The sequence below is a fragment of the Eucalyptus grandis genome, chromosome 8 (assembly GCF_016545825.1).
Source record: "Eucalyptus grandis isolate ANBG69807.140 chromosome 8, ASM1654582v1, whole genome shotgun sequence".
Classification (NCBI taxonomy): Eukaryota; Viridiplantae; Streptophyta; class Magnoliopsida; order Myrtales; family Myrtaceae; genus Eucalyptus; species Eucalyptus grandis.
Genome location: NC_052619.1, coordinates 38379255 through 38395773, shown reverse-complemented (window position 1 = coordinate 38395773; position 16519 = coordinate 38379255). Strand labels below are relative to the sequence as shown.

The window sequence follows — 16519 nt, the reverse complement described above, 5'->3', positions numbered from 1 at the left end:
TTGATTCTCTGTGACAACACAAGTGCCATAAACTTAACGAAGAACCCAATTTTGCACTCAAGGACCAAACACATTGAGGTAAGATGCCATTTCGTAAGAGATTTTGTCAGTAATGGAGATGTTTGCTTATAGTTAATTGAGTCAAAGTATCAAATGGCGAACACTTTTCACCAAGCCACTGCACAAACAAGCTTTCAAGTATAGTAGAGGCGAACTAGGCAATTACAATGCACTCGAATAGCATCTCCCTAGTAATGTTTAATCTAGTCTCTTATTATGCCAAAGACTAAGATTGCAGCAAATATTAGGTACGCAGTTTACAAATTTGAAAAAGTTACCATTACAGTGTCTTCTCTCTCTTCTCAATAGCCATTCTGACATATTATCACCTCACTCACGATTTTTATTGCTATCGTTTTGGCACGACCAGAATAATTATCTCTCTTTGATTATTCTTGATTGATAATTTTGAATATCTGATGGATTTGAACAAGAAAGTTACCTTTACTATGTGACGAATAGCTCTCTCAAACGTGGCTCAACTACTCCTATTTATACGAAGGTAATGCACACATATTTTCTCGTAAACTGCTCTTTGTTACAAGCTACATATTCTTTATTCCTCATCCCCTCTTACACTCATCACTCCTTATTCTCTCAAATCCAAATGGCTCCCAAATCTTATCCCACTCAGAAACCAACCGAGAAATCCTCTCGCACCACGACAGTAATGGCCAGAACATTCAAAGAAGGATAATCGCACATTGATCTCACTGACCAACCCAAAGGATCTACTAAAGCAACCCAAAGCCAGAGTATTTCTCAATCTCAACAAGCCGGAGGATCAAGGATGGCAAGTACAGAATTATCATCTTCTATGGAAGGAATAACTGCTGTAGAAAAAATGCCTAAATCTCGATTACATCTTGGAAAGAAGATAGCAGTTGTATCTCCTGTTTCACCTCTACGACTTACTGCTTCATCTCCCTTAGCACAAATCCCACTAGAAAAAGAAGTGGTCCTCAAGGGTCTATTTGCACAAATTACAGAAACTCATGGACCAGCATTACTCAAAATTCTTGAATCAGAACTGGCACTCAAACAAATCATAGGATCTCATGGACCGCCAATTGGTGAACCCTCTCAGCCAGCAACTCAACCATCCCCACAAAAATCCTTTACCAAAGAAGACGTTTGTATTGAACCAGAGACAACTAGTGAAAAGGGCACTCAGATCTCTGAACAGCCTGAAGAACATACAGTACAGTTTGTACCTACATTAGTCAGTGCTTAGCTTGAGAAAAGTGAAGCCAAAATAAAAGCAGAAGAAACACCAAGTGACATGTCCTAAGTAGGGGTGAGTCGTTCCAGGTTCCTTACAGGTTCCGCTTGGAACTTGAAATCTACCCTCAAGTACAAGTTTCTCATTTTTTGGAACCTAGAAAGTACCTGTCGGAACTTGGAACCTAGAACCTATCCTGGTATATGTTCTAGGGTTGGTTCCAATATCTAACAGGTTTTTTTTTTTTTTTTTTTTTTTTTTTTTTTTTTTTTTTTTTTGGTTTCATTTTTATTAAGCAAAACGAAAATAAATGCAACAATAAAAATGAAAAAGGATTTTATTATCAATTGCATAAGAACAAGTGTCGATATGCTATGACCCATCAAGATAAACGTCGAAGTCTTTAATGTCAAAGAAAGATTGTTGGACAACAATTTCGGAAATTCAACACCAAATGCTTGAGTAGAGTTTCCCCTCTTACTGATAAGGGAATAATTTACATATCGATGTACTCTCACCCACTGTCAACACATTTATTATCCATGATGACTTCAGACACATCCGCCTTCTTAGTGAGTTTTAGTAGCTACTTCTCTCCAGGTTTTTGCAATGAAAGAAAAGGATACATCTATATAAATCGAAAAAGATAACGATGTTTCATACATGATGCACATAGATTGACCAACAAAAAGAATGGAGGTCATGACAAAGGTGGAGGGGATTATAATCAAAGAACGAGACCAACATACAGCATACTACTAACAAGATTTTTGTTCATCTATGTAAAACATCACATCAACTTTTCTGCATGGAGGGGAAATTTGCACAATACCAGCACATCATAATCAATTAAGGTAGTGAGAACCGAGAACATGGCCCAAAAGTCAGGCATATGCAGTGTGCGCTGCATTACCGAATTGACCCTTAATGAATAAAGTATAAGCAAAGGGTGAGAACAATCAAATCTAAAGACACCAGTATAAATCAATGCAACTAAGGATTCACTATTTGACAGACAGTAGCAATTTGAAAACCCATACAGTAAAAAACCAAGTCCCAGTCGAATGGTCTAGCAAGGAAAAAAAGAGTCAAATGGTCTAGAAAGTGAGTTGTCTTTTTGACTCCCCTGCCTATATGTAGGTCAAAAACTTCTAAAGACTAATTCCCCTTGTTTCCGTCAGAGGCACTAGATGTGACAAATTAGAGGATAATTAAAGACACAGAACAGAACTTGATATTGTGCTTACCACCATGGAACATAATTTATCTCCTGAGGGAAAGACTTTGAATGTGAGAATAATGATTCTGTTCAGCAATTTACTAGGATCAGTTCAGCCAAGGGGAAAAGGAAACTAGGGGAAGGACTAACAGAGAGAGAGAGAGAGAGAGAGAGAGAGAGAGAGAGAGAGAGAGCATACTGGAATGGAAAACTAGAAAGAAAATTAATATGTCATAGCAGCACCTCAAAATCGAGATAGTCCAATAAATGTCACAACAACATAATTGCCATCAACGATGCCATTGAAGCAAGCTTCACCTCACTAGTCACTATTATGCCAATCATTTTAGAACAAAAGAAAGGGATACATGAACAACAGAAAAATGCGCAAAGCTCGACATGAAGTAAGACAATTCCAATAAATCAAGCCTTGAAAATCAACTTTTGATGAACAACAGAAAGTGCGCAACATAGTTTTGAGGATGATTTTGGGACCCCAAGAACATAGCAAGCTCCAAAAACTAATTTATCTCCTCTTAAAGCTGTGCTCTAACTGGTTTCAGCCGCCAAAGTCATCAGGCTTACAACTTAAGTACCACATAGCATGTAGAGAGTTACTTCTGTCGATCCGAAATCCATTTCATATATATTAACAGGCAAATTCACTTCACAAATACAATGAACATGGGAAGTAAAACATACCGTAGCCTTGAGGATACGCAAAATCTTGCTCCCCGTGACGCTCTCACCTGGGCAATCCCGTGAGAGTCATGAAGAATGACACCAATCTACGTCGGCGTCAATCCCGTGAGGGTTCGGCATCGCAGTTGGCTGCTGCGGCGGCGGAGGCTGCCCGCGGCCGCCGCCGGAGGGGCGGAAGCGCGGCGGCTGCCCGTACATGTGGGAGGGGGAGAGGGCGTCGGAGAAACGGCGGAGAGAGAGCGGGCGCGGGGCTGGGAGGGTTCATCGGAGGTCTTGCGGGTATTTATCGGGTTCGGATTAGGCGGCGCTTTGCGCGCCCGAGTTTCCGTTTTATAAAGTGAAGTAAAAACAAAATAAAAACCCAAAATTATAGGTTTTTTTTTAAGTGACCCAAGGAACAAGTATAGCTGACAGCCGTCAAGTAAAACTTGAGGGTGACGCCAAAGAAACCACCACCCTAACGCTACGGGTAAGTCCACAAATGACAATATTGGAGTTCGAACTTGTCTCCGTCGCAAGGAGGACAAAGCCCGAACCAACGTCGCCACCACATGGGGTGGTCCAAAATTATACGGTTAATATCACCAAAAAAAAAAAAATTCCCGAACCGTACGTTTACGATAAATTTATTTTAAATTAATATTTTTATATAAATATCTCAGATTAGTATATCTATAATAAATTTATCTCAAATTAATTTTTAATCATCAAAAAATAAAAATCTCAAATTAATATATTCATCACAAATTCACTCTCCGTTAATTTGAACTAATATCACCAAAAATCAAAAGCCAATATACACAGTACATCCATTAATTTTCACGCGTCACTCAACTCAATAATTTAATAGTAAATTTTAATGAAAATTGACTGAGGTTGGAATTATTGTTCTGCCAAGGATATTATGTGAAATTCACAGGGCGAGACGGCATGATGTGTTTTTAATTTTTTTTGGTCGGTAAGACAGCACATATAAAACCAATTCACAGGTACCAATTTCTAGGGTTCGGGGAACGCAAGCCCACACGCCCGCTCGCTCTCTCTCGCTTCCCTCCGCCTTGCCTTCTCCGCCCAGCTGCCGGACTCAACCGCTCGACCGCCGCGTACGCCAGCGAGCCCCCTTGCCTCCGCCCGGCTCCGCCGTGAGCTCTCGAGAAAGCCACGCCTACGGCCAATAGCCGATCCAATCGACCTCAACCGAGATCCTCCCGAGTAAAAACGCCTCTTTTGACTCTTGAATTATTGTTGTTGTTGTGTGGCTTTTACTGAACACTTGTTACTCAAAACCTTGCCGATGAACAGGCTGCTGCGGCTATTTGCCGAAGCTAATGGCTGAAAGTTTACCCGAAACTATTCTCATGGACATACTCTTGAGGGTTCCGGCCATGTCGTTGGCGCGATCAAATCCGTCTGCAAACGGTGGCGGTCTCTAATCTCTGACTCAGGCTTCGCCAAGTCGCATCTGCAGAGGCTCAAGGCAGGGGATTTAATTCCTAGCCAGAGAATTTTTATTGGCTGCGGTTACCGCGGCCACGAGACCATAGACTACGAAGCGCTCGACGCCAGTGAGGGTCGCGTGGTGGTACCACATAAGATCAAAACGATCAAATCTGGCAGCGATTGCCAGATCGTGGGTTCCTGTGATGGCCTGGTTTGTTTTCTTGTCTCTGGCATTTTTCTCATCTATAACCCGACCACCAGGGAATATAGGGAGTTGCCCTCTTCCAATCTCGAGGAAGATTGTCAGTTTCTTGACCGTCACAATGAGTCATTCTATGGACTCGGATATGACCCTCGATCTGATGACTACATAATAGTAGAGGGCATCCACGAATATGCATATGAATTTTGGGTGGCGGCAATATTTTCGCTTAAGTCCGGTTCTTGGAGAAGGATATATTTCCCAATCGAAGAAATCAACGAAAGCGGTCTCGATATTAATGGCAACGGAGTTTATTGGAACGGGGCCTTACACTGGCGCGTCTATGAGTGGGGCAAGACTGGGATTATGTCACTTGATTTGTCGGAAGAGAAATTCCAGCGGGTGCTTTCGGCCCCTGAAGTCGATGGGGATGGACTTTCCCAGGGACTCGGGATTCATGGGACTAGTCTGTTCATATATAGCGGCTGCAATGATAACCGCATCCACGCATGGATAACGGATGAGTATGGGAGAGGAAGATCATGGACAAAATGGTTCAGTGTTGATTGCCTACCTGTCTCTAGGCATACTACCCCCCTCGTGTACACAAGGAGCGGAAAAATCGTTTTTTTGATAAATGCGAACCAGGTGATTCTGTTGAATCCAGAGGATAATACTTACAAAGATTATCCCATAGGAACGGACAGCTTTTTCGGTATCGAATATGCAATCTATTTGGAAACTCTTATTTCTCCCTATCTTGATGGTGAGCCATCAAGAATCTGGAGCCTTTAATGTGATGCGAGGATTTTCTTAATAGCTATGTCAACATGTCGCATGATATAAATTTTTACTTCTTGCATTCATGGATACTTTATTGACTTCTTCATGATTATCGTACTTATTTTTAACATCTATGAGCATGTAGATCTGTTGCTGTGATGTATGATCGTTGGTTTACGATGGAATGCTTTTCAAATTTGTTTATCTCAATGTTACTTCATTAGAGCTAATATTAAAGAATCGTGGAAGCGGATTGAACTATCTAATTATGTTGCTGGCGTCATGTAGTTAGTAGGGATCAAATTAAAATAACTGCAAGTTTTGACCGTGGATGCTGGTGGGATGTTAATTTAGTGTTTGATGATAGTCGTAATAACCCGGAAAATGCTGCATATATCATTAGCAAGTATCAAAAGGAACTGTCTGGAAGAAGAAATTCTTTTGCCCTAGATCATTGCCCAATTATGTCTTAAAAAGAATTTGCTTGAAAAATTCATGGTTGAGAAGATTATTATGGCATAACCCCTATTATTGGTTCATATATGATATAATTATTCATCTTTTGAGGTGCAAGCAATCATGGTTCATGCCACAAATAACTACTTTGCAACAGCATATCTCGATAATACATACATGGTGCTTTTATGAGTTTTCAACTGGTTTATGTCTTACTCAGTTTTCGGAACTCTCTCTCTCAAAGAGCGCGAGTGCACGCAATTTTACACGAACATCAACACTTAGACACTAGTCATATATTGGTTGTATTATTTGTTATGGTTTTCTAGGCAAAAAAAGAAAAGAAAAAAAGAGTTGCATATAATGATTGAGCAAAAAAAGTGCGAGGCTCGTACAAAAACTGCATTTGCTTTGCGCTTACAGTGCCTTTTCAACTCGTATATACATATCAACACATGTATTATAGTTCAAAAAAAGGCTGATGACTTTTGGTTACAACAAAAGACCCGCACTTGCTCGACTTTCCCCACTTTTCACGTTTCCCGGCAAAACTTTTGTCCTTCCGTTCTACTGTTGTTCCTGGATTTTATGTTTTCACTTCAAAAGGAGAAATTTCCTATTAGAAAAATAAGCTACAAGAACAAAATGTTATCCCCGTCCTCCAACAAAAAACTCCATCTAAAAGCCGTAAGTCGTTCCCCTTTGCCTCTTCCGATGTACCCAAAAAAATGGATCAGAAGAATAATCTCTAAATTTCGCGACAACTAATAAATTTATTGGCACTATTGGTAACTTTTCATATGAAAGAAGCGATTACCAAGTTCCAATTCCATGGAATTTATGAGTGGCATGTCCTATCGAGACATACAATCCTCAGATCATGAATGGATTTGCATTAAGCTGAGAGCAGAATCCCTTGTCATTGGTAAACTAGGATTTGATTCCATCCATTAAATTAAGCCAAACATCTCATCCTTGAGGCACCATCCTGTGAACTTCGTTAAGTAGATCCCATTTGTAGCTTGCCAAGAGGAAACGCCCATCCCGAACACATGACGTTCGGCACAAAGACGACTACGGGATTCACATGACACGTCTCCGAGAAAGAACGAGATGATCGCAAATAACTAGAAGCTGATGAATGACTTTGCATCTTTCCGAGTTTAAGAAGTACTGGTCATTCATGAAAAGGGTACATTAACATCAACTAATCGTCATCTTCATCAAAGTCAGAATCATCCGTCGGCTTCTCGCTTTCGGAGTCACTCACCACATCCCTTGTCTGCTTTCGGTTCACCCTCTGAGGCCTTCCTTTCGGAGGGGCCACCTCAACCGCGTCTTCACCATCATTAGACATAGGATTGGATGACATTTCCTCACCTGTGGAGCTGTCAGCCTTACCTTCCCTTCCCAGCAGAGAAGTGCTTTTCTTCTCAAAAGCAGATGCCCTCTTCTTTCGTACTTTCTTTTCTGGCGAAACTCTAGTGCTTTGGGCTGGCTTTAACATCTCGGTCAAGAGCCGTTGGGTCGTTCCCGAGCCTGCTGCCTGCCTGCTTGACCTTTCTTTGTTGCTGCAGGTGGCTTTCATATCTTCGCAGCAGCAGATGGTTTTCTGCCTCCTTTCTTCTTTGCCACCTCTGCTTCAGAGCCCACTAGCTTGTAGTCATCATATTCACTGTCGCCACCATTTTCTTCCTCTGAAATCTCCGAGAGGGTGACCAGGGCTTCATCCTTGCGGCAGACCATTTTTCTGGGTTCTTTCACCTTCACTGGCATTTCAGGAATCACTGTCACTAGGAAACTACAGGCAAATATGGCACGTGTTCATCAATGCAGCAGGTGAGGTGTTCCTTAATTTTCAGTATCTCATGTAGCCACGGTATCTTTACAATTGGAATTGACTTTTAAGTCGAACAAATAAAAGTCACCCCGGCAAAACCTCTTACCTGACGAATCATCTGGTGAAGATTCAAGGTTATATGCAGCAAGTCTTTCTTTTAAGTCAAGCAACTCGAAATCCTCGTCGTCATCTGAAACTGAGGCACTCTTGCTAGGCTGTATAAATGAAAACAGAAACGTGAATGTCGTCCAAGACACTTGCCTTGATTTTAATTAGAAGCAAGAAACCAAACACACCTTCAGAGCTGGAGCTTTCCCAGCACCAGCATCCCGTTTTGGTTTTGTAACATCAGCACCATTTCCTGAAAAAGAGACGCATCTACTGTCAGTGATTCCATATAACAATAATAATGCAAACAATTTTAAGTTATAACATGAATTCTGTGATAACCTGCTTCCAATGCGATGGTTGATCCTTGAGTGACTTCTGCTTGAGCTTCTGGATTGTTAGCTTTAGTGTCACTCTGGTGAGGCTTTTTTGGTGCCTGTCTAGGAACTTTGGTGCCGGATCCATCTGCTTTGCTTTCTGCCTTTCTCGTTTCCTCTGCTTGGGCATCCATTTTTTCTTGCTCCTGCGTAGCACAGCAGAGAGCATTAATCAAAACAGGAAAAAAAAATTGGAGTAATGTCAAGAGGGCATAAAAAATCATACATCAAGTTTTTCCTCTAGAGCAGCAAGATCTTTCAACCACAAATTCTCTGGAGTTGCTTTTCTCGGGGCATCGACCTCATCGACAAGCTTATCCTTATCAGCACATAACTCCTGAACTTTCTCGAGGGTCAGTGGGCCAATTGCCATGGAGAGCAGATACTCATAATCACTGGCTTTCACTCCCTTGATGGTGGCCTCTGAGTTCTCTTCTGTTTCATATGAATCATCTGTTGACCTGACCACTGCTGTTTCAATTGTTTTAATTTCCTTCCTAAATGGAGTAAAGCCTTTCGCTTGCAGCTCTTGGAGCAAATCTGCCCTCTTTCTATTGCTCACAATGATCTCTCCATGGACAACGCCAAGAATAAACCTAACCTTATTGTTCACTAACTTCAACTCTAAGTTTTCCAGCAAAATTTTCTGCAAAGGAGAAATAGAAAAGTACTCATAATATGCTACTTGCAACCAAGTCACATATGAAAAGCCTGGGAGCACAAGTAAATAACTGAAACCATTTCCTCACTTTCACTGAGATTAACCTTTCTTTTTTCATGACACTCGAGCCTCAAGTGGAAAAACTCCTCTAGAACTGCAGAAAGAAAGATGATTAATTTAAAATGAGACATGGATTAGAATACCCTATGTAAGTTATAATCCAACTAAAATATGGGTAATCATGAGCTAAGAAGAAGAATTAGCATACTCTGCTCAGGGCTGTCATATTTCTTAATCATTCCATTTTGAGTCCAACAGGTGCATGTTACTCGTGCTGATTGTTGAGGTGAACTTAAATTTCTTCAGTATAATATTATGCTTTGCTATCATCTGTTCTCCTCTGACAAGATGATTGCAAAATGTACAGTTACATCATCACTGTACTGCCTAAATTCTCGCAATTGGCAATTGAAATTTTAGCGAAAAATTCAAAGACAAGATATGACGCATGAGGTTGGGTTGGTTGAGAGCTCATTACCTTGACAAAAGGGTCCTTTGCTTTATCTTTCTCTCCAGTTGATGATGATTCCAAAACTCCCTGTAATCCTGAGTCCATCGACGTATCGGAAGCTCTGTGATCCTCAGTGTAGTATCGTTGACTTCCTCAATTATCCCACAAACAGTGTAACTGACGCCGGCTTCCTTCGTAGCTGTTTTCTCAATGGTCCCTCTAAATCCGCGATACCAAGGATCCATGGACTCCATCATTTCACCATTCAACAAATGTCTCGAGTTGGCAATAACGTCTCTTGGATTGTAGTTGGTGATGTAAGAACTCCATCCAGTTCCAATTCCTTCACTACCGTTGACGAGAACCATAGGTAAGATAGGCATGTACCTGCATTACATGACCAGTATCAGCTAACACCTTCGTATTGGGTCAGATGAATAACAGGTGAACTATAATGAGTAATTACATAGTTGGTTCAATAGATTGCCCATCTTCATTTAAGTAGTTCAGGAGGTTGTCATCATCCTTCGGGAAGGGGAACCGTGTAATTTGCGAAAGCTTCGTCTATAGGTACCTAGGGCTAGCCTGATCTTTTCCTCCCTGCCAAAATAATATTTTCCCGCAAGTGAAAAGGAAAATTGGAGACAAGCTGATTATTCAGTGAAATATGAAATACTCTCACCATGTTGCGGGTCCCAAGTTCGCCATTTGGCATGAGAAGGTTAATGTTGTTGCTGCCTACATAATCCCGTGCCATTCCAATTATGGTACTAGCAAGACTTTGCTCGCCATGACGGTATGGTGAATGTTCAGATACATAACCACAAAACTGGGCAACCTTTGCTTCTTTGATGAAATTCCCTTTAAATGAGCAGAAAAGAATTTTCCTTTGTTCTGGCCTGAGGCCGACGACCATGGAAGGAACTGATCTTTGAAGATCAGCCATAGAAAAAAATATCAGCTCCTTATTAACAAAGTCACTGTACTTGATGAGCTTCTCTTTCTGATCAGGATAAGTACCAGGCTGCGAGAAACAAATTCATAATTCCATTAAGTCACATCTAAAAATGCAACAAGTACTTATATACGGTCTAGTCTTGCGTCACCAACCCAAACATGACAAAGATTAAACAAGCACAAAAAACATGATATCTATTCTTTGAGTTGTTCAGTCCTGTCTAAACAATGGAAGCAGAAATGATGCAAATCCACCAGAAAACAGAACTTCAAGTTCTTCACAGCTGTGTACATTTTGATCAATCCATGTTTGAAAATGAAGTGCTCACATGAACGTTCATAGAAATGCCATGGCGGAACCAAGCTCAGATACCTATCCCCAGGTACGGCAGGTACAATATCCCACAAGTTTCTTATCTAGAAAAATAAATAAATAAATATAGAAGTGAACCTCTTCAGTTTGCAAGTTACGCCTACGACGATAGACAGTATGGATTGGCCGCGCACGCATGGTGAGGTCTTATTGACCTCATCATGCTCAAAAAACAACACTGGAGCTATCCCAACGCGCACAAAGCGGAAGCACACAGAAGCAAAAAGGACAGATCAGGTGGAGATCCTATTGCCCTACTGTTTTGTGGATTTTTAAGGCAGATTGTTCTTGGCTGACAGCTCTATATCGATTTCGGGCCAATCGGCTTGCCACGTGAGCCAAAACCCACCAATGTGAGCATCGGAGGTGAGGTGGTGGAGACGATACAACCTATCGTTTTTTCATAGAAAGCAGAGCTGGAACTCTATGTAGCAAAGTTTTCTTTAGTTACTATAGCGTAAACCTCAAAAAGGAGGCTCAAGAAAATTCCCACTTACTTCAATGCAGCTATAGTAGTTGGTAAGAGTGCAGGTGCTAATGTTTTCCATGATTTGTTCATCTAGAAGCACATCTACAAAAAAACACTGGATCAGTGACCACATGGCCTGAGTGATGTCATGGTGCAAGTAATTAAGATCTAGAATGGGGATTGCAAAAGAAACAAGATATCCCTAGGACGATGAAAGGTACTTCTTAAGAGACGGTAGAGACCCGGACTATTTGCTTATGAAACTGATTGCAGAAATCAACAGCCAGTCTGATCTTTAAAGAAAGGGAAAATCATATAAAAGGGATAAAAACAGAGGAGAAGGATGTACCCCAAAAGCACATTAAAGTGAGATGGACAAATAAATAACTCAAATTGAATTGAGAGAGAGAGGTTAAATTTTCGGGTGGAACCTATAAACACCATAGGAGACGCAACATGCCATGAACATAATAGGTAATTTGCTGTGGCAGGAAATACAAAATAAGTGGCAAAATAATATACCTAAAACTATGTCGAGTAATGAAATCGATAGTAGGAAAGATCGTTTACCCTGTACAGCAATTACAAGAATGCATGACTGGATGTGGAACTACTGCTTACAGAGTACCAATACATTGAGGATGTTGCTGTTGCTACTTCTACGATAGATCAGACGGATAGTCCAAGGGTTTCTTCGTGTATTTTAGATACGACCAATTATGTTGTTTTGCAAGAATTAAACCTTTTTCTTCGTAACTAAACTCAAAGAAGAAATGTGCAGCAGTTGGCAGACCTTTTTTAGGTATAGCATCAAGATTGAGCATGTCACACTAATGGTGCCTAAAGAAGAAACAAATTGCCTTAGAGAATAATAAACTTGATGCAACAAATTGCTGTGTTAACATAATGCCCTTTGGATTTCCAGTTGTCCCACTCGTGTAGATAAGCGTAGCAACATCATCAGAGTTGATGAGTTTGTAGTTGCGTTGATTTCCTGCAACTGAACAAGCTCGTTATCAATTTGCCCCAGCCTTTAAGAAGGAAAACAAAAATCATGTAAAATATCATCAGAGCTGATGAGTTTGTAGTTGCCTTGATTTCCTGCAAGTGAATAAGCTCGTTATCAATTTGCCCCAGCCTTTAAGAAGGAAAATAAAAATCATTTAAAATGTAGCATTCAAGGTTATTTTTTCCTTCATGCATGTTGCTAATCCTGTGCAAAACAGCGCAGCAAAGATATATACTCTAAACTCGAAATAACAATCTCACTCATGGTTGACTGAGATTTTGCCCTTTCTCAACTTTGGCCCTAATAACCACTGCTGAAAGCTCTTCCTGCACCTATCCCTTTGTCCTTATTGTTAGAATTAAGGGATCCACTGTCATTAAACAATTATTTCATAACCCACCAGTTGTAGGACATTACCTGCTATTCTGCAGGCTACCTGCATACGGGCAAACCGGTAAAAGTTTCAAAGAGAATGTCAAACAGACTAGTCCACTTCTCTATCACTTGTGGCTTTAATGGTCTGGCCTAACTTACAGTCAGTCAATGTATTTGCTTTATGATACCTGATACTAATTAATTGAAATGGCTGGAAAAGCTGCGCAGAATGGTTACATCCTGATTCTGAAACATCTTACCAACATCACAGATTTATTAAAGCACCCTTAGACAACCAATTATTGAGTAATTTTTTTGACAGAAAAGTAAATTCTCTCTGTAACGAGACTTCCAAGTACCCTATGGTCTGCTAGAAGCACTGAATACAGTGAAGACATGTCAGTAACTTACAGGTGTCCTTGGAGTCAAGCAAAGATTTACGGCTGTCTTGTCCCAGATTTATGATTTCATTGTAGCCAAAGATGGGCATATCTTCTGTTCCTTTAATAGAAAGGGTTGCTTTATCACCCCATAGTAGAATTAGAAATCTTGTAGACGCCTTATCAGAGAACATGTAGTCTCCAAAATCCCAAAGAGGTCACCACAGAACGCAAAAGAAAGTTGGACTACCCAATAGTGGTAAGCATTTAAGATAGCCCTCTGATGAAGAACCTTCACTTTCAAAATCAAAATACATGCAGATGAATCGGTGGATTTAGAATTCAATTCATCAGAGTATGAGCCTAAGAATGGATTGTACTTACTGCTAAAGCAGAAAGCCTTTTTTTAAGAGCTAAATTGCATTGTGACATGTAGAGTCAATATCATGGTTCCTTTTGATATGTGGCATAGCCCAAAGATTTTGCAAGCTTCCCAGTGATGTCGACTTTATTTCATGCACACTTGAATACCAAATGATGCAAAATATTTCCTATCCCTAAAAGTTAGATTATGCGCTAAACATGAAATGCATGCTCAGGCTTGAATGTTGCAAACCAATTAGATGGTTAGCTTAGCCCTGCAATGAAAACGCAGTCCCACTTTATCATGTTAATGCATGCATCTTCATCGATTAGATAATGTAGAAATTAATATAGGAGAAGAAAAGAGAGCGATGTAGAAATTGATAAAGGAGAAACAAGGAGAACGTGTAAAATTGATTAGGGTTTTCTATGTCTCACACTCTTATTATTAAATAATACTTAATGACCATAATAACCCTATCAGTATTAATGACCATAATAACCCTCACACTGTAACACTCCCTCTCAAGCTGGAGCATAGATATCAAGCATGCCCAGCTTGTTACAAACCCTACTACTCCATAAAGATTTGGTGAACATATCAGCTATCTACTTATTGGTCCTAACATGACTAGTAGAAATAACTCCAGCCTGAAACTTCTCACAGATAAAGTGACAACCAACTTCAATATGCTTGGTATGCTCATGAAATACTGGATTTGAAGCAATATGGATTGCTGCCTGATTATCACACCAGAGCTTCATTGGCGCAGGATCTTCGAATCCAAGCTCAACTAATAGCTAATGTATCCAAATTAATTCACAAGTAGCTTGAGCCATAGCTCTGTATTTTGATTCTGCACTGGATCTAGCCACAACACTTTGCTTCTTACTCCTCTAAGATACTAGGTTTCCTCTTACAAAAGTGCAGTAACTTGATGTAGACCTTCTATCTGTAGGAGACCCAACCAATCAGCATCCAAAAATGCTTCCACTCCTCTGTGACCATAATCACCGAAGAAAAGACCACGACTTGGAGTTTTCTTCAAGTATCTCAAAATGTTGACTACAGCATCCTAATGAGAGGTACAAGGAGAAGACATAAATTGACTCGCAACACTCATAGAAAAGGAAATATCGGGCCGAGTGATAGTCAGATAATTTAATTTTCCAACAAGCTTTCGATACCTTTCTGGATCATTCAATGGTTCGCATTCCTCTGCCATTAATTTTGAGCCAGCTTCCATGGGTGTATCTAGGGTTTTGCTCCTAGCATACCTATCTCTCTAAGCAAATCCAAAACATACTTGTGTTATGAGATATGGATACATTTCTTTGCCTATGCCACTTCAATACCCAAAAAATATCTAAGTTGTCCCAAATCCTTTGTTTGAAACTGTTGTTGCAAATGCAAATGCAATTTCAATTCATCAATCCCTATAGAATCATCTCCAGTTATGACAATATCATCCACATAAACTGCAAGAAATATTCGACCATCTCCTGAAACATGGTAAAACATAGAATGATCTCCACTACATCTAAACAATCCAAATTGGAGCACCACTTCTGTAAACCTCCTAAACTAGGCTCTAGGAGATTGCTTCAAACCATTTAAAGATTTCTTCAAACGACAAACATGAGCAGACTCCCCCTGAGCAACAAACCCAGGTGGTTTCTCCATATACACTTCTTCATTTAAATCACCATGTAGAAAGGCATTTTTAACATCAAGCTGAAAAAGAGGCCAACAAGCAGAAGTAGCCAACGAAAGTAAAAGACGAACAGAGGTCATCTTAGCCACTGGAAAGTATCACCATAATCAACCCATAAACCTGTGCATAACCTTTAGCAACCAATCTGGCCTTGAGGCTAGCAAGAGAGCCATCAAGATTAACTTTAACAGTGAACACCCATTTACATCTAATAGTAGTTTTTCCTTCAGGTAGAGGAACAAGATCCCAAGTCTTGTTTTGATCAAGTGCTATTAGTTCCTCCATAGCTATCCTCCAGCCTTGACATTAGAAGTAATGGGTAATAGAGAATTAAGCTCCTCATACATCCGTTTGAAATCAGCAAAATATTGAGTAAGTGACCGACCCTTTCTATCAGCCTTATAAAATTCCTAGGACACTTCATATATCCTTGAAAGATTATTTTGTCCAGAATAAAGGACATTCAAGTAGTCCCACAACTCCTTCACAATATTAATATGTGTAACCAAATCCGCAATTTGAGATTCCATGGACTTCAACATTTGAGCAAGAATTCTAGGATCCATAGTATCCCAATTTGTATCGGAGGTAGATCTTTTACCTATTAGATGATTCAGTTGCTCTCTCCTAGTCAACACTAACAACACGATTTTCCTCCATTGTTGGAAATTGGTGATACCTTCTAACTTCTTTTCTGTCAAACGACTAAAGGATGTAGACACAACCTCAGCTACTACACCTCTATTCTCCGCCATAATTCGATGTGTACCAATATAACGCAAGAACTTTCAGCACAATAATCAAATTCAAATCCCTCCAACTAATTCAATTCAACAAACTACCGTGATTTGTTTCAAACAGTCCAAATCTCCATAATACTTTAATCAACTCATCCTATTTCATCAAATCATAGATTATGCCAAACCAGAAACCACCTCATCCAACATCGATTTCGTGGCGAACATGATCATCATCTCCATCAAGCAAGTTGTTGCAATTAAAAAAAAAAAAAAACTTAGAGAACGACGAACACACAAGTGAACCTTAGAGGACCACACCAATCAGATCAGCTTGCACGGAGGGGCGCGAGCTCAACCAATGTTAGATCTTGAATGGATGCACAAGACCGTGTGACGCCGCACAACATTGGATCTAAGCCAACAAGGCCAGATTTGAGCCGACTATGCTCGTCGGCATCAAATCTAGACTCGAGAGGGCTAGCCAACACCGGCTTGGGTTGAGTGATGCTTGTTGATGTGGCTCTGATACCATGTAGAAATTAATATAGGATAAGAAA

At 40.3% G+C, this 16519-nt stretch overlaps 2 protein-coding genes, 1 long non-coding RNA gene and 1 pseudogene across 3 annotated transcripts; 1 reads left to right on the top strand and 3 right to left on the bottom strand.

Annotated features, from left to right (window-relative positions):
* Nucleotides 1-770: 770 nt before the first annotated feature.
* Nucleotides 771-3506, bottom strand: LOC108954711. The gene is made up of 2 exons (XR_001980543.2): nt 3204-3506; nt 771-1247 (listed from the first exon to the last, which is right to left on the bottom strand). It is a non-coding gene; the product is annotated as an uncharacterized LOC108954711 (long non-coding RNA).
* A 1025-nt stretch (nt 3507-4531) lies between these two features.
* On the top strand, nt 4532-5640 carry LOC104414352 (F-box/kelch-repeat protein At3g06240). The gene is made up of 2 exons (XM_039299933.1): nt 4532-4541; nt 4649-5640. The coding sequence occupies exons 1-2, from the start codon at nt 4532-4534 to the stop codon at nt 5638-5640; spliced, it is 1002 nt and encodes a 333-aa protein (XP_039155867.1).
* Nucleotides 5641-7291: 1651 nt separating this feature from the next.
* LOC104417134 (DNA topoisomerase 2-like) lies at nt 7292-7672 on the bottom strand. The gene has a single exon (XM_010028453.2). The coding sequence runs from the start codon at nt 7670-7672 to the stop codon at nt 7292-7294; it is 381 nt and encodes a 126-aa protein (XP_010026755.2).
* LOC104417133 lies at nt 7669-15977 on the bottom strand (annotated as a pseudogene).
* Nucleotides 15978-16519: the final 542 nt, after the last annotated feature.

Excerpts from the sequence above, each read along its gene's own strand:
- LOC104417134 (XM_010028453.2), bottom strand. The coding sequence starts at position 7,672 with ATGAAAGCCACCTGCAGCAACAAAGAAAGGTCAAGCAGGCAGGCAGCA.